At 43.8% G+C, this 24,056-nt stretch overlaps 1 protein-coding gene across 4 annotated transcripts in view; it reads right to left on the bottom strand.

Annotated features, from left to right (window-relative positions):
- Positions 1-24,056, bottom strand: part of AHCYL2 (adenosylhomocysteinase like 2) — a 189,015-nt gene that overhangs the window by 19,656 nt on the left and 145,303 nt on the right. For all 4 annotated transcript variants that reach the window (XM_055123900.1, XM_055123901.1, XM_055123902.1 and 1 more), the window contains exons 5-11: positions 19,360-19,462; positions 17,735-17,829; positions 13,372-13,478; positions 10,925-11,041; positions 5,712-5,775; positions 5,139-5,227; positions 1,594-1,664 (exon numbers count right to left, since the gene is read on the bottom strand). In XM_055123900.1, the coding sequence (XP_054979875.1) occupies positions 1,594-1,664; positions 5,139-5,227; positions 5,712-5,775; positions 10,925-11,041; positions 13,372-13,478; positions 17,735-17,829; positions 19,360-19,462 (646 nt within the window). The remainder of the gene's footprint in view (positions 1-1,593; positions 1,665-5,138; positions 5,228-5,711; positions 5,776-10,924; positions 11,042-13,371; positions 13,479-17,734; positions 17,830-19,359; positions 19,463-24,056) is intronic.

Raw genomic sequence — 24,056 nt, 5'->3', positions numbered from 1 at the left:
TTTTCTTCACATTTCTATTAAAACTCAAAATTGGTTGTGGGGGGCCAGAGTAACAGAACAGTAAGAAGGGCTTTTGCTTAGCATGTTGCCAACCTGGGTTTGATCTGTGGCATCCCCTAGGGTCCCCTGAGCACCATCAGGAGTAATGCCTGAGTGCAGTCAGGAGTAAGCCCTGAGCATCACCAGGTGTGACACAAAGAGCCAAAAAAAAAAAATGGTTGTGGTGAGCGGTGGAGGGATGGAGAGACAGTGGCCAACTGGTTTGATTCCAGGTGAAAATAAAAAACGTTTTTTTAAAAAAGGGCCAGAGAGATAGTATAGCAGGCAGGTGCTTGCCTTGCATGTGGCCTGGGTTCGATTCCCAGCACTCCATATGGTTCCCTGAGCTCTACCAGGAGTAACACCTGACGGCAGAGCCAGAAGTAAATTCTGAGCACTGCTGGGTGTGGCTGCCCCTCTCTCCTGACAAAGAAAGGGCCAGAGGTACGACAAGAGGTTCTAGCCTTGCAGCTGAGACAATGGTTCAAATCCCCCTACCACATACAGCCCTCCAAGTACCACTAGACATGACCCCTGAGCACTTCGAGTGTGTCCCCAAAATAACAACAATAAAACCTAAAACTGACCTCTTTGAAAATGAGCACAGCTACTTTTCCCTCTTTCTCTAAAGGTGCTTCCTCTAGACTTGCCTTAATCATAGTATATATACCTCTATGTGTTTGTGCGTGTGTGTGCATTATATATATCTAATATCTAGAGATAGATATAAAATTTTAAAGGTAAAATAAGAATTCAATATATTTCTTTTTTGTGGAGGAAGGGTTGGGCTACACTCAGCAGTGCTCAGGGTTATTTATACCTGGCAATTCTTGGGGGACTGTATGAAGTGCTGGGAAAGAAACCAGGGATGGCCACATGCAAGAATATGCAACAAATTTAAGAGTAGACTTTCCAAATCATCTCTAGCCTCCTCTTAGATAGCTGAGAATAAATGGAAATACAGAAAGGTTAAAACTGACAGTGAGGACCTTAGAGACAGCTCAAAGGACTGGACTGCATGCTTTGCATGCTAGCGGTTGAGTTTCCTTCCTGGCAACACCGGGACCCCATGAGCAATGAACCAGGAGTAGGCCCTGAGCACCGTGGAGTTGGCCCCAAATCGAAGAAAAAGGAAAAAGAAGGACAGAAGGCTGGAGAGATAACACATGCGGTAAGGCACTTGCCCTGTATATAGCCAACCTGGGTTCAATCCCTGGTATCACATATGGTTCCCAGAGCACTACTAGGACTGATTCCTGAGCACAGAGCCAGCAGTAAGTACTGGACACAGCTGGGTGTGGCCCCCAAACAAAAACAAAACAACAACAACAAAAGAGGTGGAGAGAAACTTTCTTTTAGGGATGACGTAGTGATGTTTTCTGGTTAGAGTGCTAATGAAGTAGCAAAATTGTAAAAAAATCAGCTGCTTTTGTGAACATACATGATTTCTGACTTTTAGAGCTTGAATTTTCCAGAACACTTTCAGGAATTCTTCACTTGTCCCATGAAAGTGTTCTAAAGTGCCATCTCTCATTTCATAGGCCATAATCATACCTGTACAAGTAATAACAATATCCACTTGTCGGATGACCTCATTTAATTTCACCAGTCGAAATCCGTCCATGCTGAAGAAATAAAACATGATACATTAACCTGAGCAGGCAGCTGGGGACCATTTTGTCATAGAACTTCAAAAGTTTCTTTGGTAACTAGTCACTTCTCAGTATAGCTGGACTATTCTCAGCAGTGAAAAGATACAAGCATTTCCTCAGCTCATACAGTAGAAATAAAAGAAACCTGTGGCATCATTGGAGCCTAATTCTTCCTGACAAATGGAAGCTAGAGGTTAACAATGAGCTTCTCTCACTGAGCGTTAAAAGGTGAAAAGGTGCTTTCCTTGCACACCGCCGACTGGGGTTTAATCCCCAAAACCCCATATGGTCCCTGAGACTGCCAGGAGTGATTCCTGAACACAGAGCCAGGAGTAAGCCCTGAGCACTGCAGGTGAGCTGCCCCCAATCCCCTAAAAAAGTGTAGTCACAGAGCTTATTATCCCACCGTGACTCTCATCCAAGATCATTAATATTTTCCTGAATGCAAAAGACAAATTTCTGTACCCTTAAATTACATTAAACATTTTTAAGTTTAAAACTAAAATTACATTAAACGAAATTACATTAAACTCCCCGCCACTGGAGAGACAGTACAGTGGGTAGGGCATACCATATAGTCAGTCCTGAGTTCTGCCAGGAGGAATATCTGAACGCAGCGTCAGAAGTCCTAGTATCCCCTGGTGTGGCCCCAAAAAACAAAAACAAAACCCAAAAACCCTATACATGACTCGCTTCCGGAAAACTCTATACTCTAATGCCACAACATTGTTTGCTGGGGTTTCTCCTATTTTTCCGACTGCTCCTTTGAATCACAATGTTTAAATGTGGATAGTCCGTATGGCTCTCTTCTCTCTGTTATTTCTGCACTTATTCATGCCCTCTCCTCACCTAATCTCTAAAAATTACCCTAATAAATCTTATAAATTTATTTATAAATCTTTAAAAAAATGTTGGGGTGTGTTGGTGGTCACACCTAGTGATGCTGGACAGTGATGTCGGGGGTTAGGGACATGCTAGGGCTCAAACCCAAAGTCTCATACATGCAAGACATGGGCTCACCTTAGCCACATCCCTGGACCCTGCACATCTATGGCCTGACTTTAGATTACCTTGAAGTTCAGAGCCATGGATCAAACTATACTCTGGATAGCTATTCCTTAAAACTTACGTTTGATATTTTTGTTTTTGGCCCCACCTGGCAGTGCTCAGGGATCATTCCTGAGCTCAGGGTACCCCATGGGGTACTGGCGATAGAATCGGGTCTGCTGCGTGCAAGGCAAGTGCCCTGCCAGCTGTACTGTCTCTCCAGTCCCAAACTTATGTTTGAAAATAAGTTCATTACCTTCTCCCTATATCCCTCTCTAACCCTAAGTAGTCTCTTTATATTTTCTATAAATTACCCAATTGTACAAGCCCAATGAAGTAGTAAATCCTGCCTCTCCTTGATTCCTTAAACTCTCTCTCTCTCTGTCTCTCTCTCTCTCTCTCTCTCTCTCTCTCTCTCTCTCTCTCTCTCACACACACACACACACACACACACACGGTTCAGGGGTTACTTCTGTCACCCCTGGAGGGGCTAATGGGACAATATACGGTGTTGGGGATCAAACCAGGGTTCTGTTGAGTGCAAGGTGAGTGCCGTATCCACCATGTCTCTCCGCCTCCCCTCAAACTCTCTTCAATCTATCTCCTCCTCTCCATTCATGCTGGCCTTGCTTATATTCAGATCTTATTATAGCTTGCTTAGATTGCTAGAGCAGCTCCTTGTCCCAACTTATTTCTTCCAGGTTTGCATCTCTAATTCATTTTGCAGAGTGATTTCTTTAACTGCAGTTTGAACTAAGTCGGTTATATGCTTGAAATACTTTAGTGAGATTACCCGTTCTCAGAATAACACTCAAATTCTCCTACTATGCAACATGATGTAATTATACAGATATACAATTCCTTCCAGTATTCCCACTCTCTTTTTGCTTTAGGGCTGGATCTGGTAGTGGTCAGGGCTTACTCCTGGCTCTGTGTTCAGGGATCACTCCTGGTTGACTTGGGGGACCATATGGGATACCAGGGGTTGAACCTGGGTTAGCTGCATACAAGCAAATGCCCTACCAGTTGTACTACTGCTCTGGTCCCTACTGCAAAATCTTTATGCCATGTCTCATTCTATCCCAGGCAACTTCCTCTGTAGGATTAATGTAAACATTGGGTAAATTATTCAGGCTCAGATACTCAGACTCTGAAGTAGTTTCCAGGGAACCACGGTATTTCCATCTTGTTGGAGATAGCAAAAATAATAGTGACCATCTAGTGAGTGTTTATTATAAGAGAACAGTTCTGCACCTTATGCATCACTGTATCACTGTCATCCTGTTGTTTGTCGATTTACTCAAGCAGGCACCAGTATGTCTCTATTCCTCTCAGCCCTGAGATTTTAGCAGCCTCTCCTTACTCGTCTTTCCCAATGATTGGAGGCTCTTTCAGGGTCAGGGGAATGAGACCTGTTCATTACTATTTTTGGCATATCGAATATGCCACGGGTAGCTTGCCAGGCTCTGCCCGTGTGGGCAGGATGCTCTTGGTAGCTTCCTGGGCTTTCTGAGAGGGATGTATACACTGTCATCCCGCTGATCAATGATTTGATGGAGCGGGCCCAGTAATGTCTCTATTCATCCTAGCCCTAAGATTTTAGCAGCCTCTCTTTACTTGTCCTTCCCAACTTTATGCACTTTATGCATATATAAATTATATGCCAAAAACAGTAATAACAAGTCTCACAATGGAGACATTACTAGTGCCCACTCGAGCAAATCGATGAACAATGGGATGACAGTGCAGTGCAGTGCTACTGTATAATTATATGTAACAATTTTATCAAATATTCACAATTCTCTGAGGTAGGTATAACTACCTACCTTTTACAGATGAGAAAAGAACTATTCCTTTATAATAACTTTTAATTTTGAAACAATTTCAGGCTTAATAATGACAAGAATAATATAAACAATTGCTGACTCAGACCCAGCAATTTTCACCCTGACTCTGGATTTGCCTGATGCTGCCCCTGATTCTATTTCAGTTACACATTTTTTGTGAGAAGTGGAACAGAAATGTTTTCTTTTTTTTCCCAGTGTGTCATAGCAGAAGGGATCTGGCATCAGTCTATTTCTTTTTTTGTGATCATTCTTTTCCAAGGGAGAAGGATTACTTATGGAGAAAGCACGGGCATTGCGTGTTTTCTAGTTCACGGTACCCTGTGACTATTTCCACAGGAATTCCGCATTAGCCTCTCTGACAATCTCTGTTCTCAGCGTCTGCGCCCAGCAACCTCGTCCGTGAGACAGGAGCTTAGGGCTAATAGCAGCTCTCTCCTGGGCTCCTCTCAGATAAAACATGGCATTGACTAGGCTGTGCGCTGGAGCGGCTCCAAGCGCGTTATCTGGAAAGCGGGGAGAGGGACGGGCAGTCGCCAGTCTCTGGCAGGCTTACCAGGCTTGCAGGGCACAGATGGGGTCAATCTCGGTGACATACACGATGGAGCCCATGGCTTTCAGAGCAGCACAGCACCCCTTTCCCACCTGAAGAAGGGAGCCAGGGAAGGAAATCATGAGAAAACAGTTCCTCAACTCTGATACCGTGCACCCCCATGCGCCCAAGGAATTGCACTGATTAGATTCATGTTTGGTAGGGGCGGGGGGAGAGAAGCGAAACAAATACATGAAGGCAGGTCATAAACAAACTCCTAGCCCCTGCGTAGCATACACATGAGCAGAAGAACCCTCCCCTCCCCCGATTTATAATCAAAACATGAGCTAAAAGAACATCACAAACAGTGCTCCAGAACAGTCAGAAAAATCAACTTAATCAAAAACGGGCAAAAACGCTATGGGGAAAAAGACTGTACGTCAACCAAAGGCTCACTAAAGCCACTCCCCGCCCCCCACGATAAAAAGTGGTTCCTATATAAAGTGAACGTGCTCCTATGTTCAAACAAATGAAAACTCTCGTGTATGTCAGCAAGGGAAATTTTAAACTCCTCATCATGGAAAGGTTAACCCTTACCTCTCCGTAGCCACACACCACCACCTGCTTTCCACCAAACATCATGTCTGTTGTCCTTTTAAGTCTGAGGAGAAAAAAACACACACACACATGCACACACACAATATTAGAAAATAAAAATCTTTTCTTCTTCCTCTCTTGAGTTTAGATAGGATCGCGTTATTTATTTTATTTATTTATTTATTTATTTATTTTGCTTTTTGGGTCACAACCCAGCAATGCTCAGGGGTTACTCCTGGCTTTACACTCAGGAATTACCCCTGGCGGTGCTTGGGGGACCATATGGGGTGCCGGGGATTGAACCCAGGTCGGCCGCGTGCAAGGCAAACGCCCTACCCACTGTGCTATCACTCCGGCCCCTTATTTATTTATTTTAAAATTTCAAGTCTGGTTTCTCTCTTAGAGAAATTGTTTAAGATCAATTAGAAAAGCTGAGCAAAATATGTATTTTTTTTTCACTCTCCCTGCTATCAAATCAGTTCCATCTCTGTGTGAGGTTTTTTTTCTTTTCTATTTTTTTTTCTTTTTGGGTCACACCCGACGATGCACAGGGGGTTACTCCTGGCTCTGCGCTCAGGAATTACTCTGGCACTGCTCAGGGGATTATATGGGATGCTGGGAATTGAACCCAGGTCGTTTGTGTGCAAGGCAAACACCCTACCCGCTGTGCTATTGCTCCAGCCCCTTTTCTATTTTTCACCACCTCCTCCCCCCACCTTGTCTTGGGAATGGAGCAAACTATAGAGAGAAGAATCTATAGTCTACAAATAAACTTTCAAATATAAATGTACTATGCATAAGAATAAAAGAATAAAAACAATACAATTTTTTTGAGGAAAAAATAAAGATCTGGCTTAATAGAAACATTCTTCTAGTTTACTGGATGATATGGAAATGTTGAAGTATAATTGATAAATGTGATAAATGAATATGGCAGTCAGTGGTACCAGCATGGATAACAGGTCCTACATTATGGACAACATGGTGCCGAAGAGCTTGGAAGCACAACTACAATGGCCCACAAGACTGAATTCCTGCGGCTCGTTCTTTCTCAAACATGTCTTAATTCTTTGTCTTGGATTTTCTAAGAAGCTGGAGGAAGGGTCTTACTGTTTTCAGAAATTCTTGGAAAAACCTGAAGGATCAGTTGCTGGTTTCTTTTGGGGTTCTTTCCTCCCTTCTCTGGGACTCACTGGCTAGGCAGAGGAATGTTTTTAATTCAGACAAGCTTATTCAGGGCGGGGGAGATGGCGCAAAGTTTTGAAGCACATGCTTTTTTGCATGCTGAAGCCCTGGGGTGAGAAAGAAAATTCATACAAATATTTATAGATCTTAGTCACTTATCTATTTACCATTCCCCAAAGACAACACACTGCTTTAAAAAAAAAAAATTGACAACTCCCCTCAACAGGAACTGGTTTAATTCCTTGACCCCTAACAAAACTCAACAAATGTCACAAATATCAATTAAGTGCAGACACAATTCATACTGAGTAAAGACAAGACTGGCGGGGCTATTTCAGTTATGGCTTAGGAGAGTGGTCCTAGGACAGTCAGCACAGCAGGGAAAACCAACAGATCATATTTCTCAATCTCCATTTCTTTGGTACCTTCCACCTTTTCTGTCTCTCTTCCCAAACAAAGGAAGATGACTCTCTCTTGGTCACTACACAATACTGTGTGGTAGAAAGGATAATGTCCCCAGCACGGCCTCTCTGAGAATGATAAGCTGACAGACCTGGCTGCATTTCTGTTAGGCATAATTTCCTTGCAATCTTAGGAACTCTTATCTGCCTCAAGATTCAATTTTTTGTTTTTTGGGGCCATACCTGGTGGTGCTCAGGGGACCACATGAGGTGCTGGGGACTGAGTCTGGGTTGACTGCAAGCAAAGCAAGCATCCCACCAGCTGTACTAACCTCTGGCCCGAGATTCTATTTTCTTTTCTTAAAACTGGGCCCGAGATTCTACTTTCTTTTCTTAAAACTGGGCTCCTGAGCAGTGCACAGGATGCCTGGAATGCACAGGATGCACAGGATGATTTTCAGAGATTCTAAACTCATTGAAAAGACTTCAGGGCTGGAGAGACAGAATACTGGGAAAGGGGATGCCTTGCAGCTGACCTGGATTCGATCCCCAGCATCCCAAATGGTCCCTGGAACACCGCCAGGGTAATTTGAGTACAGAGTCAGGAGTAACCCCTGAGTGTGGCTAGGTGTTGCCCTCCCCCTCAAAAAAGGAAAAGAAGTGAAAAGAAAAGACTTCAGTCAAGGAAGGTCTCCAAGGGGCATGGGGGTAGGTTGCTGGAGGCATATGTAAGTCACTTCAAGTTTGACTTTTCTCTAATTCTTATAGGTCCCAGAACCCTCTGAAGAGTTCCTGAAATACTCCCTCTATGATCTGAAACATTACAGCTGGGCTCCTTTGGGAAACTCTTATTCTTCCTCCCAAGAGGAACTTCCATCCGCAGAAGGCTGTGCTCGACTGCTTTTGTGGCACTGTGGTCCCTGACAGCGGCACAGTCGGGAGCTGGCAAGGGGAGTCCTTCTAGCTAGGGTGCGGGGCAGCTGTTCAGAGCTCCAGGTCAATCAGAAATGCCTTCCATGGGGGGTGTTTGACTTGAAGGCCTTCTTTTTATTGCAGCCTTTCCTGAAGAACACTCTTTTTTCTTTTCTCTGCTTGCTCTTAACTCTGGGAGGAAAAACCTGTCTGTGACCAAGTGGAATTATTTTTTAAATTTACCATTTTTTTCCATTTTAATTACAATTTTTAATTGAATCACCATGAGATACACAGTTACAAAGTTGTTCATGACTGAATTTCAATCATACATTATTCCATCACCCGTCCCTTCACCAGAGCACATTTCCCGCCACCAACATCCCAAGATTCCCTCCCCCTAACCTGCCTCTAGGACAGGTACTTTTCTTCTTCTTCCTCTCTCTCTCTCTCTCTCTCTCTCTCTCTCTCTCTCTCTCTCTCTCTCTCCCCCCTCATTTATTTTTGTTTTGGGGTCACACGGGCAATGCTCAGGGGTTAATCCTTGCTCTGAGCTTTGGAATCACTCCTGGCAGTGCTCGGGAAACCACATGGGATGTCTAGGTTTGAGCCTGGGTTGTCCACATGCAAGTCAAAAAAGGCTTACCCCCTGTACTATCTCTCCAGCCCAAGTTATTATTAGCTGAAGGTACCAACAAGGTTTCTGAAGAATAGCTGATGTTCTTCTATTTCTTTATTAATTTTAACTCATGTTCCACTGCTTCCATCTTACTCTCACTTTTATATAGTTATGACATTAAAGAGTCTTTTATTTATAGGGCAAACTGCTCAGGAGAGTCATTCATTTTTATAGGTACCTCAGATATCCTGTTTTTTTCATGGCAGGGGGTCACACCTGGCTGTGCTCAGGGACTATATGTGGCACTAGGGACAGAACCTGGGTAGGCTGTGTGCAAGGCAAGTGTTCTGCCTACTGTTTTATCCCCAGCCCCTCAACGAATTCCCTACTGAACCTAGCTTAGGCAGATTCTAGGCTTACAGATTTTGGAACTTAAGAAACCTAAAAGATACTTAGCTATGTATGACCTTAGTGAGTTATTACCCAGATTACTATTGATTTTCCAGGCTCAAGGGTATTTAATAACATGCTATCAGTCAAAGTATAGAACGACAGATTGAGAATTCAAATGTCCAATCCCTTTGATAATATTATTGACCGAATAAGTAAATAATTAACAGTAGTTTAAATCTGAAATAATTTTTTTTCAAAATATAAAGCTTCCCTTAAGATCTAACTCATTATCAGAACTTATTGTACAAAGTTCCAGAAAGAAGGATAAGAGCTAGCATTAGGACATATGACTAAGCTCATTACTTCTCACTCCATGAGGCTGGTCTTTCTGTCATTATTACTGATGAAGAAATAGGCAAAGAGAATACAGAATAAGTCACAGCTTTACAGTTAATAAATGATAGAGTCAACAACAGTTTAACCAAGGTCCTTCTGGCTTTAAAGCCTGTGGTGTCACAACTTCCTGGAACCAGACTATGGCCCATTGGTCCTTCATTCATTTTTTGTTAATTTAAACATGAATGGAAACTAACTTGATTTTGCAATACTCTAAATCAACTTAAGTTTGATTTAGAGAATTCCTTAGTCATACAAGCAAAGATGTTTTGTTTTGTTTTTGGGTTACACCTGGCAGTGCTCAGGGCTTACTCCTGAAGGTGCTCAGGGGATACTATTCAGTGCTGGGTATTGAACCAGGGTCAGGCCGTACATGGCAAGCACTTTACCACTGTGCTATCTCTCTAGCTCCTTCTTAACAAAAATGAAGTAATATGTGAATACAAGAGTCAAAAGAGAAAGTAAATTTCTGACTTGCAGTATGAAAAACTAGAAATGCCCCTGGAAATTGATTCTGTGAACCCCAAATTGCTGAATTATATGACAGGGGCTGGCAAAATACAGCAAATGATATAACAAAATGAGTGAGGCGCACTTAGCTGACCCTGGTACCTCAATTGGTTCCCTGAGCCCACCAGGAGTAATATCTGAGCACAGAGTCAGGAGTAAGCCTTGAGCACCACTAGATGTGGTCTGAGTTCCCCCATCTCCAGAAAGAAATTAAGACAGTTAGAACTGTTGGGGGGGTGGGGGGAGGAAAAATAAAAAAAACTTAGATCTGTTAAGAGGACCTAGAATAGAGATATCATAAAACTTTCCCAAACTACCAGATACTTAGTTTTTTTGTGTTTTTTTTTTTTTAACTGAATGACTCTAGTTATTGACTTGTGGGCTGTTAGGATCTCAAAGAAAGAACTCTGCCATCAACAGATAGAGACTAGGGGCTGGAGCGATAGCACAACTGGTAGGGCATTTGCCTTGCATGTAGCCAACCTGGGTTGATTTCCAGCATCCCATATGGTGCCCTGAGCACTGCCAGGAGGAATTCCTGAGTGCATGAGCCAGGAGTAACCCCTGTGTGACCCAAAAAAAGAAAAAAAAAGATAGGGGCTAGTCTGATTTCTTAATAGAACGGATTTGCACAGTAGTAGATTTGGGTCATGAAACATTGAGTGTGATGCAGTGACAGACTCAGTGGTGCTACATACAATTGTTTCCAGAAATAATTCAAAAAAAACAAAAAAAAAAAGGGGGGAAGAACCTCAAGTCAACAATTCAAATTCATTCAAAAGATAAAAAACTATTACCCATCAAGGATTGATTCCCGGCAACAGTAGAGGTTATCAAACTTCTGCTTGGTTACTGAGTCATTGACGTTCATGGCAGGAACACACAACTTCCCAGCTTTGGAGAGCTGGTACAGTCTGAGAAAGAGGAAATTAAGAACATAAAGACATTAGCTATTACAATCTACTGCCAATTTTATGTAAAATTATGAAAATATGCTTATTCAACAGTCTTGGGAGCATCTGACGCAACTAGCTTCCACCTATTAGATGTATCCAGAGGTGAAGACCATCTTTCTAGGGTTTGTATACAGTGTAGAAATAAAGATCTTGGTCAAAAGGCGTGTGGGGAAAATCCTTGACCCATCTATAAATATTAAGGATTAAAATATGAAATTTTGGGGCTGTGAGATAATATAGTGGTTAGGCTGGATGTCCAGTATGACCCAGTTTTGATCCCTGGCACCTTATGGTGCCCGAGACATTACCAGATGCAGGCCTGGAGGCCTCTAGGCGTCCCTGAGTGGCCTGGTGAGCCCCAGCACTGCAGGGCCGGAGCAGCGCCCTCAGGAACTGCTCACCAGGTTGGCTTTCTCTGGCAGCCCCAGCCCACACACGCACATCCCAAATGCCAATGTAAAGTTTGGGGTCTTTGGATGTAGCTTAGTAGGAGAGAATTTGCCTTGCTTTATATGAGACCCTGGGTTGATGTCCAGCAGAACTTGTATGTTGCTCATACAAGTGAGCAACAAGTAAAATTAAAAATTGCTATTTTAATCTGAAAATAGTGAAAAAAAAAAAGGGGGGGTTGTCACACCTGGCAATGCTCGGGACTCAATCCTGACTCTGCTCAGGGATCACTCCTGGGGGGCTCAGGGGACCAAATGGGGGGCTGGAGAACAAACGTAGGTCACGCATGTGCTCTCTCCCTCTGTCCCCTCATATAGTCTCAATTTTATCATGTCAATATCACTGTCACTGGGCTGGAGTGATAGCACAGCGGGTAGGGCGTTTGCCTTGCACGCGACTGACCCGGGTTCGATTCCCAGCATCCCATATGGTCCCCTGAGCACCTCGAGGGGTGATTCCTGAGTGCAGAGCCAAGGATAACCCTTGTGCATTGCCAGGTGTGACCCAAAAAGAAAAAAAAAAACACTGTCACTGTATCACTGTCATCCCATTGCTCACTGATTTGCTCGAGCGGGCACCAGTAACGTCTCCATTGTGAGACTTCTTGTTACTGTTTTTGGCATATCGAATATGCCACGGGTAGCTTGCCAGGCTCTGCCGCGTGGGCGAGATACTCTGGGTAGCTTGCTGAGCTCTCTTAGAGAGGCGGAGGAATCAAACCCGGGTCGGCTGTGTGCAAGGCAAACGCCCTACCCGCTGTGCTATCACTCCAGCCCATAATCTCAATATGCATGCCTATAATTATATATACACACACATAAGTATATATGAGTTTCATCTAAATAGTCCAAAGTGAGAAACTGATCACTTTTATTTGGTATTTGACTTTGGTTTGGTTTTTGGGCCATGCCTGGTGGTGTCCAGAGGACCATATAGTACCTGGACCTGAACCAGGTCCTCTTGCGTGCAAAGAATGTGCTCAGCTCATTGAGCGGTCTCTCCGGACGCCAAAATGGGATTTGATTTAGCATGTACCCTTTTCTCAGAGCCTGAAGGTACTGTATAACCCACAGTTATTGTGTGTGATCAAAAAGATCACAACAGGGTGTCAAGGACATGGCCCAGCGGCAGTGCACTTGCTTGCCAGACAAGGGTTTGATCCTGGCACTAAAACCCAACAATCAGAAAACCAAACTGACAAACAAAAAGCTTCAAAAAGATCTTTATAATAGACTGAAGTTGTGATGGTGGTTTATTCAGAGTTCACTTCCCTGAGCTATTTCTTTCTTATGCTCAGTTCTTTCTAGCTGAATAATAATACATAGAAATGATTCCAATTTTCCTGAGAAGACAAGGATGATAAGGATATTTCTGTGCAAGGTTATTAAGCTATACAAAGACCCAGGTTTCTGCCTTTGCCACTGCCAGATCCCTAGCACTGTTCCTGAGAAGTTCTCATCAGAGAGGTGGAAAACACATCTGGAGAACAGAGGGACTTCCTCAAAAGGGGCCATAGCAGCACTGGACCTAGAAGACAGGAGAGCTGCATTTGTTTCTTTACCTATCCATACCCCTCCCCCTCAGCTATTCTAGGGTTTCTGTGTGTGTGTGTGTGTGTGTGTGTGTGTGTGCGCGCGCGCGCGCGAGCGCACTACTAGAAAAAACAAGGCCATCTCCAAAGCCGGCTCCCTATTTTTGTTTTGTTCTTTTATTTTTGGACCATGCCTGGCAGTGCTCAGGGCTTACTCCTTGCTCTGCTCTGCTCTGTATCACCCTTGCTCAGGGGCCATGTGGGGTACTGGGGATCAAGCCCAGGTCAGCTGTGTGCAAGATCTTACCTGTGGACTCCAGTCACGCTCTCTTCTACTATGCCCTTGATCTTCTTAAACATATTGGGGTATTTCTTATAAATCCAGTGAGTGAGATCCCCTCCATCGTCCAAGATCTGCAATAATAAGCACGAATAACGATATTTATTTTGCTGTAGGCTCAAGGCTTTCAGTGCTTCTCTGGGTCTTGGGTCCTAATTTCTAATAGCCCATTTGCAGAAGTTCAAATTTCCCATAGTTATGCAAAGTAATGTAAAACCAACGTAACAACCAAGCAATCCTAAGGAAATAAAAACCAATAAAGGGTGAAAGGCCAGTTTTAATTCTCAGTTAAATGCGTTGAACCTTCCCACGACTATAATATCAAAAACCACAGTAGTGCAACGTGCAGCCTCATATGGGCCAATAGCTTAAGTTGCTATCTGGGCCAGTGTTGCCCAACTGAGGGTCCCCAGGGTATTCCAGGGGGCCACAGTCCAGAAACGGTTGAAAACACTACTCTTGACAACTCTTCTTTTTTTAACTTTTTGGGTCACACCTGGTGATGTTCAGGGTTACTCCTGGTTCTGCACTCAGGAATAACTCCTGGCAGTACTCAGGGAACCATACGGGATGCCGGGTCAGCCGATTGCAGGGCAAATGCCCTGCCCACTGGACTATCGCTCCGGCCCCTCGAGAACTAATTCTTTAATGTATTATAGATATTTAGAAAACCTAAACTTGACACTGGTATTGTTCTATCAGTAAGACTTGAAATATATTCAGTCTAGTTTAAACAAGTCTCCTTCTCAGAACAATGACTTATACAATGATTAGTTAATTCGTTGCTTCTCCCAAAGTACAGGCACACACCTACCCAAAATATCAGGGCATACTGCACGGTTTTGCCTAGCTCAACCTCACACTCTTTATAAACCCAATTAAAAATAACCAGGAACTGAGTGCCGTGTAGGTGTGCGAGCACGCCTGGGAACAGCTCATCACTATTTCAGGTTGGGGTTCAAGACAAACGCAGTGCTGTGTCCACTGGACTTTCCATCACCGAGGCCAGTTCCTGAATTATAAACAAGCTGAAGAAAGCCCAGCCTAGACTGCTATTAGGCAGTGTCCCCGGAGCCCCTGGCCAGGTGGCTAGCAGGCTTCGCAGGACTTCCCGAAGGGTCACCCCATATTCCTGGAAAAGGACTAAGTTGTCCTTGACTAGGCAGACCCACATTTTCTGGACCACAATTACCCAAAATGTCATCCTGCAATCAGGATATACAAACCCACCTACCCCCACCTCAATGTCTACTACCTGGTTCCTGTTTTGCTTCTGCTTGGTGCTGTTGGTCTATTTTTTCTGATCAGCTAAACCCTATTTGTCAAAGCAGGGATCTCATTAAAACTGATACTCGTTGGGGCTGGAGCAATAGCACAGCTGGTAGGGTGTTTGCCTTGCCCGCGCCAACCCGGGTTTGATTCTCAGCATCCCATATGATCCCCTGAGCACCACCAGGAGCAATTCCTAAATGCAGAGCCAGGAGTAACCCCTGTGCATCGCCAGGTGTGACCCAAAATGCAAAAAACAAAACAAAACCAAAAAAACTGATACTTGCTCTCTACTAGAGGTCAGTGTTGCATTTTCTCCCAGTAGAAACCCTCCAAGTAGGTCCCTGGAGAAACAGAAGGGTTTCTCCGAATATCTCTTTCCCAGCACTGCAGCCGATACACCCCAGTCACACAAAAAGGTCAGAGACAAAAAGACTAAGCAATTAGAATTGTGTTTGAAGCTTACCATTCTTGTCCACTTTCCTTATTTATTTGTTTGGGGCTACACTTGGCACTGCCTGGGGGCTGCTCCTAGCTCTGTGCTCCAGAGTTGCTCCCCACAGTACTCGGTAAAACATGTGATGTCAGACACTGAATCCGAATCATGCGAAGCAAGCATACAACTATCTCTTTGAGCTCTGTCTTCAACCCTACCTTTCCTTTTTATCTAGGTAGTTGTACTCCTTATATTTATTAAATGAATGTAATTCCACTATAGAAAATTCTTATGGCCAGGGAATTTTCCTGAGGTTAGAAAATAAGAAATCTACTAGATCCTGACACAGTCCAAAGAAAATTTTCTGGAGTGACAATTGGAGTGACAACTCAAGGGGTGGCTATGTTTGTGGCTCTGTAGTCTATAAAGGCTCTCGGGGCAAAATCTCAAGCTCCCTCAATGTTCATGTTTTTTGCAAACCTCTCAACACTGACAACAGAACTGATGTTACCAAAAAGTGAGGAGTGGAGAAAAAAATGTAAGTGGGGTCCAATGGACTGTGATAGAGGGACACTGGCGCTTTGATGGTTGATGTGGTAACACTATACGCTTAAAACAGAAACACTGGTGAGGAAAGGGTGTTGGAAGATTATATGACTGAAACCCAATCATGAACAACTTCGTAACTGTATACCTCACTCACTGTGGTTAAAAAAAAAAGTATATAAACACACGTCTACGTTTTATTCTCAAAAGACACCCTTTTGAGCCCACCTCCTTTCTGCCCCAGCATGTCTACTTTGGCATCTATCACTCTGGCTCTCTCCTGTCACTGATAAAACTCTACTGGGACTCACGGTACAGCCAACTTCTCCCTCCGTTTCAAGACAGGAAGGTTTTAGAGCAGTTCTCTCCAACCAGCACCCGGTGCAGAGGGACCCGAGTTGCCGAATCCAGAAAGAGGCTGCTTCACTTTGGAAATACTGGAGTCACGAGGGGTTCTGATTTCGGTGTCTGGTGGGGAGAAGGAACGTGGGCCCCATCTGGCTAGGTGCAGAGCTGGGGATCGAGTCTGGAGCTCCCCCATGCCGAGCAGGTACTCCAGCCCTTTCAGCCATCTCCTTGACCCAAGGATCATTAGCTGATTCCCTATTTTTCTTCTTCATATGCAGACATGTCCGCAGAGGAGGAGTCCCTCCATCTTTGTGCAGTTTTTGTTCTCTCTGTGAATCTTTGTTTGTTTGGGGCCACACTTGGAGGTGCTTGGGGTTATTTCTGGCTCTGTGCTCAGGAATGACCAATGCTCAGGGGACCATGTGTGGTGTCAGGGATCTGAACCTGGGTTAGCAGCATGCAAGCCGAGCACCCTGCCTCCCTGTGTTCTCAGACCCATGTGGATTTTTTTTTTTTTTAAATAACACCAGCAGCTGAGGTGATGGGGATCCAACTCAGGACCCCCACATGTAAAATAAGCACTCTAGTCCTTTGAGCCATCTCTTCAGTCCCTAGTTATCTTTCTTTTTTTCTTGTGTTTATGCGCATTTAAATTTCTTTCCCACTTTATTTAAACACTATGGCTTACAAAGCTGATCATGATGCATTTGTTACAGGCATTCAATATTTCAACACCAATCCCACAACCACTGTCCATCTCTCCGCAACTCTATTTTTCCAACCACTCCTCAAACCTACCCCTCTAATAGGCCCAAAGTAATTTATTTTATATTGCTTGTTACTAGTAAATGGCTAATGAATGATTTGAAAAAAAAAAAAACTACTTCAGTATAAGAAAATTTGTGAGAATTGTTATATCTCATCATGGAGACATTAAAACCTTGTCTGAGAATTTACTAACTGTTACTAGCTTATTGCTAGCTGAGCCTTCCATCTTTCCTTTTCTAAGACTGCCATACCTCGAGGTGCTGGGGGTTACTTCCAACTTTGTGCTTGAGTGGGGTTCACTCCTGGCAGAGCTTGGGGGACCACAAAGTTAGGTAGAAGTGGCGGGGCAGGGTGGGGAGTGGCAGGCAGGAAACTGAACCAGGTGAGCTGTAGGCAGGGCAAGGGTGCTAACTCCTGTGCTATCCCGCTGGCCCTCTGGTCATCTTTCTTACGGTAGGCAATGAATAGAGAGAGACAATTTCTTCAAGTTTACTATAAATTTATCACATAATTCTAGAGGGGAAGCTAAATGCTATATAATATGTGTATATGTATAGTTACATCTTTTCATTATTTCTGTTGTTAGCTGGTGGTAAGCAGTGGTAGAAGATGACACTTTATTATCTTGCTTTTCAGCTAATCATGAATGATCTGAGAAATATTCTTTTTTTTTTTAAAAAAAAACTAATTAATTTTCCCCCCTTTACTTTGTTGTTGCAGTGACAGGGAACTGTCCACATGTACTCTCTGGGCAGTATTTTAATGCTGCCGATAAATACTAATATTTCTAGGACCATCAACAACAACTGAGACTATAGAGGGTTTGCACCTAGTTCTGTTGGAAGACAGAAGAGACGGCGCCTTCTTTTATCCCTGTTGTGAAGTATTACCCCATTGCTCCACCCTCCCACCAGAGCCTCTTTCTGTCCCCTCCAGAACAATGCCAGCAGAAACCTAACCCACCATGTTCGGCTGCCAGCCTTCCACATTCACACATCTGTCAATGCACCACCAGAAGTCATCCTCTGATTCTCCTTTCCAAGCAAAGACAGGGAATCCTAAGAAAAAGAGCAAAGAAAAACCATTAAAGCTCGCAAAAAAGGCTAATCCTAGATTTTTGGCAAAATTGTGTTCCTTAGATGGACTTTTTTCACTAATTAGTACTGTCCTCAGCCCTTCCCTCACCTTTGTTTTTGGTGGTCATTTTTCTCATTAGTCAAGGACTAATTCACAGGGAATGAGAATATGATGGATGCTAAATATACGACTAATGAAAAAAAGAAAAGAAAAAAAAAGTACGAAGTACATCCTGATCCAGCCACCCAGAACTTCCCTCAGTCCCCAACTATACTTTGATCTTTCTTACGTCTATACTTTACCATCCTGTCCTCTTCATCTGGAAAACACATTCTTCTCTGTTAAAATGTTGTTACACTTCATGGTTCAGTTAAGGGTCATGTTCCTGACGAAGCCTGATTAACATAACTGGAAGTAATCTCTCCAGGAATCTGAACTGGATTTATGATCTGTTGTGGCATTTATCATACGTGCCCTTATACTCTCATTGTTTTTTACATCTGTCTTCTCAAACACAATATAAAAGTCTGAGGGCAAAAACAGTCATTGTCTCATTTGTCCTTATATCTCTTCAAGTACATCAATAGGCATTTGTTGAAGAAATAGGAAAAAAATGTGTATATACACACATATATGTGACTGGGCATGTATTCAATATTTATACACTTTTCTCTAAATATTCTGTACATTAATCAAGAATCTTGTAAGTGAATTAACATAAAATATAAGAACAAATGAAATGCTGAAAATGCCAACAAAACGAGAGATTTGTTCCCCTAAAGCACTTCCTAAGGATTTCTCAAGAGCTCAAAAGCAAGTGTTTGGAACTCTGATACGAGGGAGTGCAGGCAAGAAATTGGTCAAGTACAAGTTTTTCATTTATTTTGTCAAGTGCCAGTGGCCCTTAGGATCAAATATGAATTTTCTAGGACGAATTTTTTTAACTGCTAAAGCAGAAAATACCAAGCATTGTATCAGAACAACTTACTAGAATCAGTATGACCATAAATTGATGCCCAAAGCAATTTTTTTCCTAATCCATATTATTTGGAGAGTGCACAGCATTCACTGGTGCTCTAATATTAGCAAGTGAAGGCAAAGCATTAACAATGCACTGTTAGACAGAAGATATTTGGGGAGTTGTTTTAAAAAACAGCTATGGGGCTGGAGCACAGTGCAGTGGGTAAGGCGCTTGTCTGGCAAGCAGCTGACCGGGGTTCAGCCCCTGATATCCCATATGATCCTCTGAGCACCCCCAGGAGTAATTAGAGTGTAGAGCCAGGGGTTACCCCTAAGTATTGCTGGGTGTGGCCCCAAAACCAAAATAAGTAATAAAATTTAAAGTATTTAACAAGAAAATCCCAGAGCGGGGGGCGGGGTGGGGGGGTGGGAAAGCAAATGTATTATTAAGAACAGGGATTCTTTTCTTCCCAGACAGCTCCCTCTATGTCAACCTTCTTGAAGGATTTATATAGAAACAGTGAGGTCCAGAGAGAAGCGAAAGACCCTACCGCTTTCTGCGAGAGCAGCAGCCACCTCGTTGAGAGTGGAATAGATGTTGCAGGCGGCCCAGCGGCACTGCGCCCCCAGGGCACCCAGAGTCTCCATCAGCACCTGCGTTAGAGAGAAAAGCAGGAAATAGGTGATGCTGGGCTGAACAGTTGCTCAAGACTTAAGTTTATATACTTGACAGTGAGCAAGTACATCAGGAAGAGCCAAGACAAATGATTTTCAGCTGCATTCTACAGAAACGCCTCAGAATGCTGAGGAGAGGACAGGGCTTAGGACAGGCACAGGGCAAGGCTCCAGCTGAGCGCTATGCCTTTATGACTTAATGTTCAGTTTCCTCTGCCCTCTGGGGGCATGACCTACAGTACAGTGGGTAGGGTTGTTTGCCTTGCATGCAGCTGACATGAGTTCAATCCCCACCATCCCATATGGTCTCCCAGGCACCAATAAGAGTACTTCCTGAATATAGAGCAGGAGCAACCCCTGAGCACCACTGGGCGTGGGCCCCCCAAAAACAAATCATGTAGTCCCGCAAAAATAGTTAATTACACCACGGATTTGAGAACCAAAAATTTTAATATTTCATATTTATTTTATTTTTTAAAATTTATTTTTTTGCTTTTTGGGTCACACCCGGCGATGCACAGGGGGTATTCCTGGTTCATGCACTCAGGAATTACTCCTGGCAGTGCTCAGGGGACCAAATGGGATGCTGGGAATTGAACCCAGGTCAGCCGCGTGCAAGGCAAACACCCTACCCACTATGCTATCGATCCAGCCCTTTTATTTATTTTTTTACTGTTTTTTAAAACGTATTAAATCGCTGTGAGATGGACCGTTACAAAACTGCTCATGATTGGATTTCAGTCATACGGGTATTTCAACACCCATCTGTCTACCACTTTACATTTCCCAGCACCAGTGTCCCCAGGTTCCCTCCCATCACCCCCACCCCTCACCCCTATCTGCCTCTATGGCAGGCGCTCGCCCGCCCTCCCTCCCTCCCTCCCTTCCTCCCTTCCTCCCTCGCTCTCTCCCCCCCTTCTTCCCTCCCTCCTCTCCCTCCCTCTTCTCCCTTCTTTCTCCCTCCCTCTCCTTTTGGGCATCATAGTTTGCAAGTTTGCAGTATTACTACTGCAAGGTTATCAGGAATATCCCTTACCTACTTTTAACCCTCAGCTCTTGTCCAGCGTGATCATTCCCAGCTATTATTGTCATACTGGTCTTTTCTCGATCTTACCTGTCCTCAGCCTCACATACACTTGGGGTTAGTTCCAACCACTGACCAGTCCTCCTAACCCCTATTTTCCCTGGCCTTGGATATTATTCTTCTACTATATATATTCTAATATACCACAAATGAACAGTCATTCTATATCTGTCCCTTTCATTCTGACTCATTTCTTTTTTTTTTTTTTTGGGTCACACCAGGCAATGCTCAGAGGTTACTTCTGGCTCTGCACTCAGGAATTACTCCTGGCGGTGCTCGGGGGACCATATGGGATGCTGGGAATTGAACCCGGGTCAGCCGTGTGCAAGGCAAGTGCCCTACCCGCTGTGCTATCGCTCCAGCCCCCTCCTTCTGACTCATTTCAACTCAGCATGGTACTCTCCATGTCCATCCATTCATAGACAAATTTCTTGACTTCATTTTTCCTGACAGTTGCATAGTATTTCATTATGTAGATGTGCTATAGCTTCTTTATCCATTCGTCTAAAACCAAAACTTTGTTTTTGTTTCGGGCCACACCCAGCAGTGCTCAGGGCCTACTCTGGGTGGGTTGAGCACTTAGGGATCACTCTTGACCATGCCTGAGATCAAACCTGGGTCGCCTGCATGTAAGGCAAGTGGTTTACCTGCTGCATATATCTCTTTGTGTTTGCCCAAAACATTTTCCTTTTAAAGAGAATCAATTTAATGTTACACTTCTTCTTTAGACTGTAGAAGCTGCAAGAGAAACTACCAACAGAAAAACTGGGACTAGAGAATTCAATGGTCAGAGTGCATGATTCACAGGCAGGTGGCCTGAATCTGATGTCCAGCACAGAACTTCCTGAGCACTGTCGGGAGTGATCCTTGAGCACAGAACTAGATGTGACTCCTAAGTGTGACTCACAAACCCAAAGAAACAAAACAATAACAAAAGAGAAAACCAGATTATCTATAAAAACTTAACTTTTCCGGGGCCCATCAAATTGTTGACACACAAACCAACCAGGGGAACACTTCTGGAAGGGAGAAATCCCTTACAGAGAAAGGTGACGAAGCTTTGCCTTTGGCAAAATGCGGGAGGAAGAGGTGTCTGTCACCAGGATGGCTATAAACAAAACTGCTTAAAATCTTCATGGATTCGTAAACTTGAATTCGGTGTTTCTGGTCCCTCCAGCCACACACACAAGCAGGTCCTTCCCCTACCCAGTGCTCATGAGCAAGGCAGGGGGCTGACTGGCTGTGCTCAAACGGAGGCATGACGCTGAGCCTGTGCCCACACCGTCTCTTGAGAAGGCAAATGCTGCAAGTTACCAGAAGAGGAGCAAGAATCAAGCCTGCCAGGCACCAGGCAGGGACCCAGTCCTTCCGGGAAAAGAGATAAGCATAAATTCTCTGGTCCTTCAGGGAGCCTCGGGGGTACGGGACTCCACTTGGAGATGAAGCAAAGATCTGCAAAATGGTCAGGAAACAGTTCCAGCTCAAGAGCTACTACAGATACACAGTAAATTTGGACAGAAGAGATGGGAAAACTAAAACAAACAAACAAACAAACAAAAAACCCAACAAAACAACCACCACCAACAAAAAACCCTAAAGACAAAACTTGGAGCAATAGCACAGCAGTAGGGCATTTGCCTTGCACGCAGCCGCCCCGGGTTCGATTCCTCCGCCCCTCTCGGTGAGCCCGGCAAGCTACCGAGAGTATCTCACTTGCACAACAGAGCCTGGCAAGCTACCTGTAGTGTATTCGATATGCCAAAAACAGTAACAAGTCTCACAATGGAGACGTTACTGGTGCCCGCTTGAGCAAAATTGATGAGCAATGGGATGACAGTGATACAGTGATACAGTGAAAGACAAAACCAAACCCCAAATCCCTACAGACTGGCACTGACACAGGAGGCCTAGGGACAGCAATTGTTCTCACCACAACCCAAGTTCTAGGAAATGGGGAGCAGCAGTCTAAGGCTGGCTGCCGCTGAGCGGGCAGTCAAAGAGTGGGCCTGGCCCGGCACTCCATGGCCAGGTGTGTGCAGCAGCAGAGGAAGGCGGAGGGTGGGGTCCACAACCTAAGGAGAGACATTTGCGGGGCTGAAGCAATAGCACAGCGAGTAGGGCATTTGCCTTGCATGAGGTCAAACTGGGTTCGATTCCCAGCATCCCATACGGTCCCCTGAGCACTGCCAGGAGTAATACCTGAGTGCAGAGCCAGGAGTAACCCTGGTGCATTGCCGGGTATGACCCAAAAAGCTTTAAAAAAAAAAAAAGGAGAAAGATTTGCTAACATCAGGTAATAGCAGGCACCTTCGAGAAATTTTGACGCCTGAGGTATGAAAAAAAAAGTCAGAAGCAGAATCCAGTCCAATTCATGACAGCAATGGAAACTAATATATGACTCAATCAATAAAAATTCTAAGATGCACATGAACGTGTAGGAAGCACCACTCTCGAGGAATAAAGCATTTAAGAGAACAAAACTGGAAGTGAGCTAGGAATCTGATTGTCAGTAATTTTAATTATGATTAGTTGATAGATCTAGTTAGAATTAATAACTTGACAGATCTAGAGGAAAATAGAGACACTGCCCACAAACTAACAGAAATTCTTATGATATAAAAAATAAAAATCAATCCAATAAGAAAAAATTTTATAGTTATCAGGGAACTGAAGAGTGCAAGGAACTTGTCCTGCACACAGCAAACCAGAATTCAGTCCCCAGCACTGCATATGATCCCTAAAAACTATCAGGAGTAATCCCTGAGCACTGCTGGGTGTGACCTAAAGCCCAAACCACACACAAGACAGCCATAAAGATAAATAATTCCTTTTAGACTCAGCAAGTAAGCTGGGAGTAGCTGAAAGTAGGATCAGTGACTTGAAGATATAGTAATAAAAATTACCTACCTGAAACAGAAAGAAAACTATGGAACTATGGAGGACGCAGACGCGCGCGCACACACACACACACACACACACACACACACACACACACATATCCTTTTGATATAAAAAGTAGAACTGCGATAACCTATGAAACTCAGGTGGGGTTGGAGGATTAGATGGCAATAATAAACTTAATTTCCTAATCTTATCCTTGTCTGTGGAAAACACACATATAAGTATTTGTGAGTACAGCAGCATCTGTTAGCAATTACTCTCAACCAAATCAGGAAAAAACTATAAATCGGTGTCTATTTCAAGTTTCTTTTTTGTTTTTTTTTGTTTGTTTGTTTGTTTTCTTCCAGTTTTTGAGTGCGCTTAGCAGTGCTCAGAGGCGCAGGGGACTGTGCAGTATCTGGGATCAAACACAGGGCCGCCTGCAAAACTAAGGCTTAGTACAAAACTAAGGCTTTTCCATTTGAGCCATATTACCAGCTCCCGCTGTTTCAACTTTTCAAAAGTGAATTTAACAATTTAATCCACTGATCAGATCTTGACTTTTACTTGAGTATATAAGCTGGAATTAGGAGTTTCCTGAATAAAGAT

The sequence above is a fragment of the Sorex araneus genome, chromosome 1 (assembly GCF_027595985.1).
Source record: "Sorex araneus isolate mSorAra2 chromosome 1, mSorAra2.pri, whole genome shotgun sequence".
Classification (NCBI taxonomy): Eukaryota; Metazoa; Chordata; class Mammalia; order Eulipotyphla; family Soricidae; genus Sorex; species Sorex araneus.
Note: the sequence above shows the minus strand (reverse complement) of the source record. Positions and strands in the feature narration are given on the sequence as shown.